General features: G+C 43.8%; 1 protein-coding gene across 4 annotated transcripts in view; it reads left to right on the forward strand.

Annotated features, from left to right (window-relative positions):
- Positions 1-13,660, forward strand: part of HEPHL1 (hephaestin like 1) — a 66,410-nt gene that overhangs the window by 49,339 nt on the left and 3,411 nt on the right. For 3 of the 4 annotated variants that reach the window (XM_073337319.1, XM_073337329.1, XM_073337339.1), the window contains 4 exons: positions 3,564-3,670; positions 7,248-7,470; positions 8,847-8,986; positions 9,805-9,964. In XM_073337319.1, the coding sequence (XP_073193420.1) occupies positions 3,564-3,670; positions 7,248-7,470; positions 8,847-8,986; positions 9,805-9,964 (630 nt within the window). Of the gene's footprint in view, positions 1-3,563; positions 3,671-7,247; positions 7,471-8,846; positions 8,987-9,804; positions 9,965-13,660 lie in introns of those variants that run through there. The other variant, XM_073337345.1, reaches the window with a different exon arrangement.

Genomic DNA, 13,660 nt, shown 5'->3' on the forward strand with positions numbered 1-13,660 from the left:
GGTGTGCAGGGCAGGGGAGGGAGGGAAGGGTCTTGCATGGCCTGCATGGGTGACGGGCACAATCGTTCCTGAGCTCAGTGTAGCTCAGAAACTCCTCACTCCGTAAGTCCCACAGCATCCCAAGTGGGGTGGGAAGGTAAAAAAAGAGGTGGATGAGGCAGGGCTATGGCCATGCCCTCCCTCCTCAACAGCCCACCCAGCAGGCTCAACCCAGGGAGAGGAATAATGCGGTGCCCCACAAAGACTGTAGTAGTGGCTGCACTTTGCCTGTCCATGTCCCGGGGGGGGGGGGCAGAATGCTTGCCAGAGCACCTGTAGTTCCATGTCCTCTCCTAAGTCCAGGGTTGTGCCTTTAAAAGCCTCCCTGGCCCTGCAATTCACAGTTCATAGAATCCTAGAATGTATCCGGGTGGGAAGGGACCTCAGGAGGTCATCTAGTCCAAGCCCCTGCTCAAAGCAGGACCAATCCCCAACTAAAATTGCCAACTTTCACGCAGTCAATAAGCACCCCGACTTTCACAACAATTCAAAAATCAAGCGAATCCCGTTTCAAAACCAGGCCAAAACAAGCCAATCCCTAAATACTCCAACGCTCTATGTGACTCGATTTCCCCCCCCCCCCGGCGTGCAGTCTGGGACTGTGGTGGGCCCGCTGTGCACCCCTGACTCTCTCCCCACCTTGTCCCTGCTTGCCCTTTGCCCCTGTTTGCGCCCCTTTTCCCCCTGCTTGCCAGGAGCTGATTAAAAAAAACAAGAAGCAACAAGCTACAAACCAAACAAGCTACAAGCCAAAAACTAGCCAACAAGCAACTCACAAGCCAATTAAGCCAAAAACAAGCCCAATTTCTGCATTTTTTTTTCTGCAGGTTTGGCATGTCTGCCCTGCATAAATAAATAAATCAATACGGTAATGAACAGCAAGGTTTTGTCCCATAAATTTAAAATAGTAGTGGTAATGCAGCATTTGTGTGATATTCATAAAGGTCGGAGCCATATTTGAGAGTCACCATTTTTTAGTATACATTTATATTATAAAACAGTATATACAACTAAACATAGTAGTAAATGGGGTTTCTGTTTGCCCATACCCTAAACACAGATATAAATAAATCTTGCCCATTTTAAACTTTAAAACCGTCCTTTGCTGTGATGCCTACTAATAATCTTGATGTTGTGGTGTGCTGAGACCAAAGCCTAACATGCTGACCAGTACTCCCCCATCTCTCTACTGTATTAATATGTTGTCTCTTGTCTTATACGTGGATTGTAAGCTCTCTGGGCCATGGACCATCTTTTCATTCTGTATTTGTACAGCATCTAGCACAGTCAGGTCTTGGTCCATGACTGGAACTCCTAGGCGCTGTGAAAACACAAATAGAAAATATTAATAAAAGCAGTAGTACACAAGGAAAATAATTAATCTGCTGTATTATTTTTTAAAATATAGAGAATTTAATGTGGTCACAACAGTTTCTTCAGTCAAATTATTTTGTTTTGTAAAATCAGGGATCAACACACAACTGGAGACATTAATCTTATACTAATACAGTTCTTGATCATTTCATGCTACATAATCTTTATAAGAATCTTCCAGTTTGTCTCTAACCTCTAATAAAAAACAGAAATGTTTTCAGCATCGTTATCAGAGCTTATTTTCGTGGGCCTCAGCCTATTATAACACAGCTTCTCCTCAATGCATATGGTGCACATTTGGTTCTTTACATTTCTGGTTATGAGACCGTAAGATCTGAATTCTATTTTAAAAACTCATAACATGCAACAGTTGTTGGTAAGAACATAAGAATGGCCATACTGGGTCAGACCAAAGATCCATCCAGCCCAGTATCCTGTCTGCCAACAGTGGCCAATGCCAGGTGCCCCAGAGGGAGTGAACCTAGCGGGTAATGATCAAGTGATCTCTCTCCTGCCATCCATCTCCACCCTCTGACAAACAGAGGCGAGGGACACCATTCCTCACCCATCCTGGCTAATAGCCATTAATGGAATTAACCTCCATGAATTATCCAGTTCTCTTTTAAACCCTGTTATAGTCTAGCCTTCACAACCTCCTCGGGCAAGGAGTTCCACAGGTTGACTGTGTGCTGTGTGAGGAACTTCCTTTTATTTGTTTTAAATCTGCTGCCCGTTAATTTCATTTGGTGGCCCCTAGTTCTTATATTATGGGAACAAGTAAATAACTTCCTTATTCACTTTCTCCATACCACTCATGATTTTATATACCACTATCATATTCTCCCTTAGTCTCCTCTTTTCCCAGATGAAAAGTCCTAGTCTCTTTAATCTCTCCATGCGGGACCCATTCCAAATCCCTAATCATTTTAGTTGCCCTTCTCTGAACTTTTTCTAATGCCAGTATATATTTTTTGAGATGAGGAGACCACATCTGTATGCAGTATTCAAGAAGTGGGAGTACCATGGGTTTATATAAGGGCAATAAGATATTCTCAGTCTTACTCTCTATCTCTTTTTAAATTATTCTGAACATCCTGTTCGCTTTTTTGACTGCCGCTGTACGCTGCGTGGATGTCTTCAGAGAACTAGCCTCGATGACTCCAAGATCTCTTTCCTGATTAGTTGTAGCTAAATTAGCCCCCATCATATTGTATGTATAGTTGGGGTTATTTTTTCCAATGTGCATTACTTTACATTTATCCACATTGAATTTCATTTACCATTTTGTTGCCCAGTCACTTAGTTTTGTGAAATCTTTTTGAAGTTCTTCACAGTCTGCTTTGGTCTTAACTATCTTGAGCAGTTTAGTATCGTCTGCAAACTTCGCCACTCACTGTTTACCCCTTTCTCCAGATCATTTATGAACAAGTTGAATGGGATTGGTCCCAGGACTGACCCATAGAAAACACCACTAGTTCCCCCTCTCCATTCTGAAAATTTACCATTTATTCCTACCCTTTCTTCCCTGTCTTTTAACCAGTTCTCAGTCCATGAAAGGATCTTCCCTCTTATCCCATGACAACTTAATTTATGTAAGAGCCTTGGTGAGGGACCTTGTCAAAGGCTTTCTGGAAATCTAAGTACACCATGTCTACTGGATCCCCCTTGTCCACATGTTTGTTGACCCCTTCAAAGAACTCTAATAGATTAGTAAGATGTGATTTCCCTTTACAGAAACCATGTTGACTTTTGCCCAACAATTTATGTTCTTCTGTGTGTCTGACAATTTTATTCTTTACTATTTTTTCAACTAATTTGCCAGGTACTGACGTTAGACTTACCGATCTGTAATTGCTGGGATCACCTCTAGAGCCCGTTTTAAATATTGACGTTACATTAGCTATCTTCCTGTCATTGGGTACAGAAGCTGATTTAAAGGACAGGTTACAAATCATAGTTAATAGTTCCGCAATTGCACATTTGAGTTCTTTCAGAACTCTTGGGTGAATGTCATTTGATCCCGGTGACTTGTTACTGTTAAATTTCTCAATTAATTCCAAAACCTCCTCTAATGACACTTCAATCTGTGACAATTCCTCAGATTTGTCACCTACAAAACTAGTAAAACTGTTTTCTCTCTACTGTTTCAGGGGAAATAAATACATACAGATGGAATGTCCCAGAAAGGTCAGGTCCGGGTTCTTCTGATCCAAACTGCATCAGTTGGGTTTATTATTCAACAGTGAATTTTGTCAAGGTAACTGGGAAGTAGTAACTAAAGGTTGTTATTTTATGTATGGCTTCCTAAACTGGAGCTGGATCCTGCAAACCTTTACTCACTACTTGTGTGAGGTATCAGGGGTAGCCGTGTTAGTCTGGATCCACAAAAACAATAAGGAGTCTGGTGGCACCTTAAAGATTAAAAGATTTATTTGGGCATAAGCTTTCGTGGGTAAAAAACCACTTCTTCAGATGCATGGAGTGAAAATTACAGATGCAGGCATTATTATACTGACACATGAAGAGAAGGGAGTTACCTCACAAGTGGAGAACCAATGTTGAGAGGGCAAATTTGATCACTCGAATAGCCACTCCCAGTCCCTAATCAGGCCCAAATTAATTATATTAAATTTTCAAATGAATTTTAGTTCTGCTGTTTCTCTTTGAAGTCTGTTTCTGAAGTTTTTTTGTTCAAGTATAGCTACTTTGAAATTTGTTATAGAATGTCCAGGAAGATTGAAGTGTTCTCCTACTGGCTTTTGTATGTTTCCATTCCTGATGTCCGATTTGTGTCTATTTATTCTTTTACGTAGGGAGTGTCTGGTTTGGCCAATGTACATGGCAGAGGGGCACTGCTGGCACATGATGGCATATATCACATTGGTAGATGTGCAGGTGAATGAGTCCCTGATGATGTGGCTGATGTGGTTGGGTCCTCTGATGATGTTGCTGGAGTAGATATGGGGACAGAGTAGGCAACGAGATTTGCTACAGGGATTGGTTCCTGGGTTAGTGTTTCTGTGGTGTGGTGTGTAGTTGCTGGTGAGTATTTGCTTCAGGTTGGGGGGCTCTCTGTAAGTGAGGACTGGCCTGTCTCCCAAGGTCTGTGAGAGTGAGGGATCATTTTCCAGGATAGGTTGTAGATCGTTGATAATGTGCTGGAGAGGTTTTAGCTGGGGGCTGTACGTGATGGCTAGTGGTGTTCTGTTATTTTCCTTGTTGGGCCTGTGCTGTAGTAGGTGATTTCTGGGTACCCGTCTCGCTCTGTCAATCTGTTTACTCACTTCCCCAGGTGGGGATTGTAGTTTTAAGAATGCTTGATAAAATAGCGGAACTAAAATTGATTTGCAAATTTAACACCATTAATTTGAGCCTGAATAGGGACTGGGAGTGGCTGGCTCATTACAAAAGCAGCTTTGTCTCTCCTGGAATTGACACCTCCTCATCTATTATTGGGAGTGGACTACATCCACCCTGATACTTGTGTGAGGACTACTGGCATGAGGAAGGGTTTAAAGGACTGGGTAATTCATGCTTTTGAAGATGACAGCTGATGAGTAAGGCTATGTTTTAGTCACAGGTATTTTTAGTAAAAGTCATGGACAGGTTACAGGCAATAAACACAAATTCATGGCCTGTGACCTATCCATGACTTTTATTAAAAATACCTGAGATCAAAACTTGGGCAGGGGGCGGGGGGTGCTCAGGAGGGGAGGGTCTGGAGGTACTGTGGGTACTGGGGGGAGGTTGGAACATGGCCAAGGACCCCACTGGTGCTGGGTGGGAGGGTTGGGGGAGCTGGCAGGGGCTCCCTACCCGGCTCCGTGTCCCTGCAGTTCCTAGGCAGCGGAGGGGCGCAAGCGCCGGCTTCCACAGCTCCCATTGGCCGGGAGCTGCAGCCAATGGGAAATGCGGGCACAGGGCCTGTGGGTGCGGGCAGCGCACGGTGCAGAGCCCCGCCCTGGCCCTTCTGCCACCTAGGAGCTGCGGGGCCATGCCAGTGGGAGCCCTCCACCCCAAGGTAAATGCCCCCCCGCACCCTCCTGCCCCTAGCCCTGAGCCCCCTCCCACACACCCAAACTGCTGCTGCTGCAAAAGTCACCGAGGTCACGGAAAGTCATGGAATCCGTGACTTCCATGACCTCTGTAACAGACTCGCAGCCTTACTGATGATGCATGAGTAAGGCCAAATTCATCTCCATGTACAGTCCATTGAAATCAGGGGAGTTACATCAGGACTAAATTTGGTCCTTTTCAAGGAAAACTTTAGGGCAGTTTGGGTGGAGGTGTGACCTTTGCTTTACTTCATGAAAATCCTTAGAAAGTCATTGTTACCATGTTAGACTTTTGAGTCGACTAAATGCAGCAACAGACAGGCATAAATAGCACACAGAATCATACGCGCTGACTTGTGCTCCTGCTGGTGGGTGCTTGACCCACCTCTGCCCCTGACCCCACCCCGACTCCACCCTTTTCCATGAGGTCCCGCCCCCATTCCAACGCCTTCCCCAAAGTCCCCACCCCAACTCCGCCCCCTCCTTGCCCCTATTCCAACTCCTTCCCCAAATCCCTGCCCCGGCCCTGCCTCTTCCCCACCTCCTTCCCTGAGTGCACCACATTCCTGCTCCTCTCCCCGCCAGCTCCCAGAGCGGCCAAACAGCTGTTTGGCGGCAGCCGGGCAGGAAGCGCTGGGTGGTAGGCGGAGGAGTGGGGACGCGGCGCGCTCAGGGAAGGAGGCAGAGGAGGAGGTGGGGCAGGGAGGAGGAGAGCTTGGCTGCCAGTGGGTGCAGAGCACCCACTAATTTTTCCCCCTGGGTGCTCCAGCCCCAGAGCACCTATGGAGTCGGCGCCTATGCACAGAATAACATGAAGCCAAGAGGAAGAAGGGCTTGTGGTTTACTGATTAGTAATCAGGTGGAAATTTGGATTCCCAGTGCAGACGATCCCCATTCTCCTTTCAGCACCTTGACCCTGTTGCATGGCAGGGGTTGGATTTTCAGAAGAGCTTAGGCACCATTTAGGCACCTTGATGAAGTGGTTTAGGACTCAGAACCTCTCAATGCTCTTGTGAAATTCTGTCTCTTAGGCTGTGTCTACAATCAGAAGTGTGACTGCAGCTAACTGGCTCAAAGAACAATAGCAGTGAAGCCACAGCAGCACAGGCTAGCGGCTCAAGTACGTACCCAATGTCCCAGGTGGGCTCGAACAGCGTGTGCTGCCACAGTTTCACTACTGTTCACTAGCTCAGGAATGTCTTTGGGTGCTGCAGTCATACCTCTGATTGCAGTGTAGAGAGAGCTTTGATTCTTTTGAACTGATGTGTGCTCCGCATGCAGATATCTCCAGGCATTCTTGCCTGGCTCTCCCATGTGCACATTGAATTGAAACAAAATTGGATAGTAAAAAACTGGGTAGTAGAAAACTTTATTATCCATTTTGGGTGTGAGGAATGGAAACTAGATTTTTCATTTACTTCTTACAAGATGGTGGCAGTTACAACTCCTGGAGTTGGAATAATTATTTTTATGTCTATTATTTAAAAGGTTTTATAAAACAGAGATAAATTGGAAGTTTGAGTTTATAGTAGAAAACTATGTTACAGTCCTGACTGTGAAATATAATGCCTGAACTCTAGGAAGCATAGTCATTGTCAGTCATTTCTTTATCCCATGGGAAAATATAAGGTTCTGCTCTAACTGATATATATCTGTATTTATTTCTCAGTTATGTTATGTGAACTATCAACAATTATTAATTTAACCATAGCTCAATGTTATAGTTAATAGCAATATTATGTACTGTGTATAATGTCTTTTTTTAAAATCTAATTGCAGGACACTTACAGTGGTTTGGTTGGGCCGCTAGTAATTTGCAGAAAAGGAATACTAAATGAAAAGGGTTTAAGGAGAGAGATTGATCGTGAATTTGCTCTTCTGTTCATGGTCTTTGATGAAAATGAGTCCTGGTATTTGAATGAAAATATTGAAAAGTATCTGCATAAGTGTCCTGATGACTTTAATCACACCGAGGACTTTCTGGAGGGTAACATCATGCATGGTATGTAGGTTTCATTGGTGGTAGCAGCAGTTTATCCAAGAGACTAATGAATTCTTTTTTTTTTAATATAATCCTTTCAGAAAACTGTCAAATTGGCTTGCAATTACACAATCTTGCTGTACAGTCTTCACAAATGAAGTAGACCAGGTCATTATTGGGCTGGATGGCTACTAAGGAATGAAGGTGCATTCTGGGCGTCAACAAACCTGGAATCATCCAGCAGACTTTGGAGGACTTTGAAAGAAGTTTTCTTAAGAGTTAGTGCTGAATGGCTCAAGACCCTGATAGCTGGAGCATTCAGATATATATTCTTGGTCTTGGGTCACTCGTTAACTTTGTTTTGTAGTTTTTATTTAAGGGCCAAATCCTCTTCCACCACCCTTGTGAGAGTTCTCAGGGCAGAAAAATCAGCCAAACTACCAGTGTATGTGGAGAGGCCATTCCATAACTTCCTGTTATTGCAGAGTTGTGCTCCATGTTGGCATACTTTGCAACAGCATGATCATGACGTTTGGGAACTGGGGGCCAAGTGGCAAGAACCGACTGGCCAAACCTCTGGGTGGGGGAGAGAACAGACTGGATGCTGTAGTACCAGCCATAGAAAAGCCAAGTTTGTGTTTCTGCACATTACTCCCAGTTGGAATGGGATTCCATCCCCACATCCCCCACGTAGGTCCCCTGCACAAAGCCCACTCACTAAGCACTTTATATTAAGACAGGTTAAAACTTGCCTTCTGCATTGCAAAAAACTGCTTATGGTGCTGTGTTGAAATTGAAACGCAAACTGTCTCTTTGCCTGTAACCTTTGAGATGTGAACAACAACTTTAGGAATCCTTTACATTTAAAGGCCTGGGTCTGATTCTCCACCTTCTTGTTTCTTGTGCAGCCATTTGCACTGTTGCAAAGTGACCCTGATTCACCACTTTGTTACTTGTTTTATGCATCCGATGAAGTGAGGTGTAGCTCACGAAAGCTTATGCTCAAATAAATTGGTTAGTCTATAAGGTGCCACTAGTACTCCTTTTCTTTTTGTTTTATGCTGGAATAACTCCATTGGATTTAAATAGACTTACATTGGTACAAAACTGGAGTAATGCATTTATGAATCAGGCCCAGTGAGTGAAAAGTGGGTGTAAAACACTACCAGTGACCTAAGTGAGGGCAGAAGTCTGATTTGGTAATGTTTTACTTCCCATTTTCACCCACTTCACACAGATGTAAGTAATGATTCATGGCAATGGAAAACCCAGTCCTTGGTCTCTGCAAAGAGAAAGCAAGAACAAGTGTTTCTCTTCAGCACCCTCAGCATTCTGTCTCTTTATTCGGCACATTTAGTCCACTAGTGTGAATCACTCTCACTTTGTACTTCTTTCAGCAATTAATGGAAGGGTCTATGACAATCTCCATGGGCTAACAATGAAAGAAGGTGCAAACACAAACTGGTACTTGATAGGAATGGGAAATGAAATCGATATCCATACAGTCCATTTCCATGCAGAGACCTTCATCTTCAAGGTTGGTAAAATCTTTACTTTGCTGTGTGGGAGGTTTAGGTTGGATATTAGGAAAAACTTTTTCACTAGGAGGGTGGTGAAGCACTGGAATGGGTTACCTAGGAAAGTGGTGGAATCTCCTTCCTTAGAGGTTTTTAAGGTCAGGCTTGACAAAGTCCTGGATGGGATGATTTACTTGAGGATTGGTTCTGCTTTGAGCAGGGGGTTGGACTAGATGACCTCATGAGGTCCCTTCCAACCCTGATATTCTATGATTCTACATTTTGATGGAAAACTTTTGCAAAAACTTCTAGCTTCTAGCCTGATCCCACAGCCTTTGTACACACACACATACCATAGGGAGATTTGCATGTGAATACTGCAGAATTAGTTAGAATTTTGTAAAGCTCATGGTTCATATGCCTTTGTATGGTAAAATATAAATGAATATCAATAGCTAAGGTATGTATGTACTACAGGACAATAGAGGATGGTTTACACAAATTGAAGTCAGTGGGAATTTTACCTGCTTATTCTAGGGTTCAGTGAAGCCTCGTGTTCTGTATTTATGTGTTGAAAGAACTATTTAAAGAGCTTGATTTAAAACAAATACCATTGTGTGGTGTTTTAGGGCATCATTGATACTGCTAATGTAGCACGTGAAATCATTTGTATTAATCTGTATTGCTCCGGGGCCCTATCCTCATTGGGCTAGGCACTGTACAAACACATAACAAGGACAGCCTTGCTCCAAAAAGCTTACAGTTTAGTCAGAACATGAATGCATTGTTTCAGGTGTAGTAACAGAAGTCTTCATGATGCTGTTTTGTCCTGCCCCAGACAGATAATGATCACAGAGCAGATGTGTATGACCTTTTCCCTGGGACGTTTCAAACAATCGAACTCATAGCAGATAACCCTGGAACATGGCTTCTGCACTGTCACGTAGCTGACCACATTCATGCTGGCATGGAGACAACTTTTACCATCAGCAAATCAGGTATAGTATTTGAAAATGCCATTTCGTGACTGTGCGCTGTATTACAGTTGTTCAGATAAACAGCAGATGGGTAGAAACATAAGGCTTGGATCAGCACTGCTAGTGTAGGGATCTGTAAATTACTGTATGCTTCCATGCTCCATCAATGTCTGGTTCCAGGGAGCGGACCTACACTGCAGTGTGAACAGGCAGTGTTATCACTGCTGCTTTCTGCAGATTTTAAACCTCTTGGAGATCCACAAGAGCTCCTCGAATGGGTAGTGCTTGAAGGGAACCACTCTTGGGATTGTGCTGATGTTATATCTCCTGTAGGTGGAACTGAAGTTGCTTTCTGTCACCATAACCTGCTCCTGCAACAAGTCTTGCCACCAGGGATTATCACAAGAATTTCTGCTAGCCTAAACCAGATAAGCAACTAGTGAATATGGCGCATAAAGTGTTAGAATTAGAGATGAACAAGATCTATTAGATCACGCAAAAGTGAGATCTAAGACTGAGCTCTATGGTAACCCAGTTAGCTTCCTCAGCTTCTGTTGAAGTCAGCTGAAGATGTAGGTGCTCAGCACTTAAAATCAGGCACCCGGGCCCAGATATACAAAGGTATTTAGATACCTAACTTCCATTGAAATCAGTGGAAGCTTGGAGCTTAAATACTTTTGTGGACCTGGGCCCAGGTTTCTCAAGTTGGGGTCCCAGAAACAGAGGCACCAAAAATTAATGGACACATGACAATTTTAAGCATTACTGCAGCCCTTAAAACTAGGGAGTATTTTATACTGGATTGAGTGTGGCTCTTTAATTAGAGCAGGGGATTGTTAGAGTAAGTTACGACTCCTGTGAATAAGGCTGGCAGAATCGGGTCCTCAGTAACTGGAGTCTTTTGAGCCTTTCTGAGGAGAATCCCTGTAAATGCACAGCACTATCTTTATGTCAAATGGGAGGAGGCGCAGCTTCAGTACATTGTACTTCTGCTCTAAAGTCATACTCTTTTAAACGCCTCTTTACGCACATTAATAGCCTATTTTTATAAATCATTGTCACAGCTTATGACACAAAGTGATTGTTCTGGAATGTTGACTTCATACCTGGCAAATGTAGCCTAAATGTCAGTCTGATCAAGCTCTCATAAGGTGTGGTACAAGTTCATCCAGTGTTGGCCTGGGCTGTTAGCACAGCGAAGAGTTGCCATTTGACTGTGTAGGTCAGCTTTGAGTTTTGGAATCATCCTTAGGTAGATGCTGAGATCCTAGAGTTGTGGCTAGACTGAGAGCTTCCTGTTTCAACACCAATAGAACATGGTACATTTAGCTACTAATGGGAGCTGTTGTATGTTGATTAGGCTGACTGAAAATTTATTGTCAAAACTGTTTTTTTATGGAAAATTGGGGTTTTGACTAAATTAATTTTTTTCGAGGTATCTGTTTTACATAGAAAAGTTCCGTTCTTTTATCGACAAACTGAACACCTGTTTTCAGTCAAACATAAACATATTTTTATTCTGAAATGCTGCCGCACTGCCTCATGGGAATTGTAGTCCAGCTGCTTCATGTTCCCATTGTCTGTGACCCTGGGGGGTTTTCCTGCCAGACTTCATCTACCATATTGTACCATGGCAAGGTGACTTTTATGAGGCACTGTCTCCCCTCATCTAGAAGGGATACCAAGGTGCATCATGGAAGATGTAGCCCTACCAGGTAGCCCAGCATATAGAGGAGAATGAGAGCATGAGGCACTCTAGGGGCATTTTAGAATTGAAATGTTTTGGTGCAGGGACAAATTAGTGTCAAGTTACTTGCCCAAAACTTAAAACTTTCCACAGGAGGAAAAAGCAAATATTTTCCAACCATCTCTAGTGTTGAGCTTCTCTGAAAATATAGCCCTAAAGAAAAGCTGTCTGCTCTTTAAAGGCTGTCTTAAAACAAAAGAAAATTAGAAAAAATGAAGTAAAAACCTATAGCAGGTGAGTTGGAATAACTGGGGAGGGTGATGAAGAATATTAGATACAGACATTGGACCCAGTCCTGCCAGTGAATAATGCCCATTGATTCCAGTGGGAATTGTGAGTACACAGCTCATGCAAAAGCAAGCCCATTTAATGCATGTTGTGCTTGAGAGATTTTCCCATGAAGTCATTTGGAAATCTTACACGCAGAGAACATTTTCATTTCATTTCTGGTAAAAAGACAATTTATAAACTCTTCTCAGGGGGCACATTCTTACATGGAAATATGTTTATCAGGCAAATCCTGCCCACAGCTGGGGTAATGATACTGTGCTCTGGGAATGTCCACAGGGGCTTGGGAAAGAAAGTCTCCCCTGACCTGGTGCTCCACAGCTGCTACAGCACATTCAGTGGCTCCTGTACCCCTCCTCCGTAGGAGATGGAGGAATACACAATGGATTTTGCCAATAGCAATTGTAAGGGTTAAGCCGAAATTCCCCTTCACTGTCGAATGTGAAACCATTCTGTAATTTGCACTTATTCTGGGTGTGAAACTTCTCTTGATCTGAGTGAAAGCATGCAGAACTAATGCAACAGAGATCTCTGCTGTTTATAAGTCAGAGCTGGCAACAACAAGGGCTGGGTTCAGTATCTAGGGGTTCCTTTTCAACAATACAACACAAAACGGTCTTGAGCCCCCACCCAGTGACCTGGGACAATTACACACCACGCCCTGGGTGCCTCTAAGAGGCAATATTTCCTCTCTCGCAAGCACAGAGTCTGAGTGTAGCAAAAAAATAAATAAATAAAAGGAGGGAAGTAACTCAGCATTAAATTGGGGAAGCACCGCAAACAGGGTTCATAAACATAGACCATGAGCAAAAGACGCAACCCCAGGTAAGTTGGGCAGTGTCCTTTTCTCCTCAGGTTCTTAAGTCCAACAACCCAAAAGTCCCTTTAACATGCCCATCCCTTCTCTGCACCCCACTCACAGTTGCTGTCCTTGGTCAGCGCAGGCTCAGAGTTCAGAGGTGCATCTGCAGAGTTCATCTCCTGCCCTGATTGGAGTGGGAGGGCAAGGAGGTACTTTACATGCTCTGCTGCTCAGGCACTCACGCACCACCTCTCTCTGCCAGCTGCTCAATCACCAAGCCTCTCTGGAGGGCTCTGCTCTGGCCCTCTCCACGAGCCACTCTGCCAATCACTGCACCTCTCCACCAGCTAACCTGCTGGCCATCACCAAAATGTCTTCACAGCCCACCACTTAACACAGCTCTCAACAATTGCAATTCTTGGTGAGGGACCCTCACTGCTGTTGTACACTGAGCAGTCTCTTGCATCAGAGACACTATCCCAAAGCAGATCTAATACTTAGACCTAGATATCAGTGATTTCAGTTCTGCAGCATGTAACAAGACTCTCAAGTAAGTCTAAATTAGCTCTTTTATTACATAATGGAGAAAAGAACAGTCAAATAATATCAATGGCCACTAAGCAAGGCCCACACCACCAGATACAAATGTCTATATCCACTTTTTCTTAACTCACTGGGCTGTGGAACCCATGTCCCCTACCTAGTGAGTGCCATTTAGTTCAGGGTGACTCCATCCATAGGGCTATGCCAAGTACAGTTCTGCTGTCCTCGATTCAAGCAAAGATAACAACCCTTTATTACTCCTGCCCCAATAACAAGGGGTCTGGGGATCCAACACCAGCCAAAAGTGATCATTTGGGCAAGCAGTCCCATCATGCTG

Source organism: Lepidochelys kempii, chromosome 1 (assembly GCF_965140265.1).
Source record: "Lepidochelys kempii isolate rLepKem1 chromosome 1, rLepKem1.hap2, whole genome shotgun sequence".
NCBI lineage: Eukaryota > Metazoa > Chordata > Testudines > Cheloniidae > Lepidochelys > Lepidochelys kempii.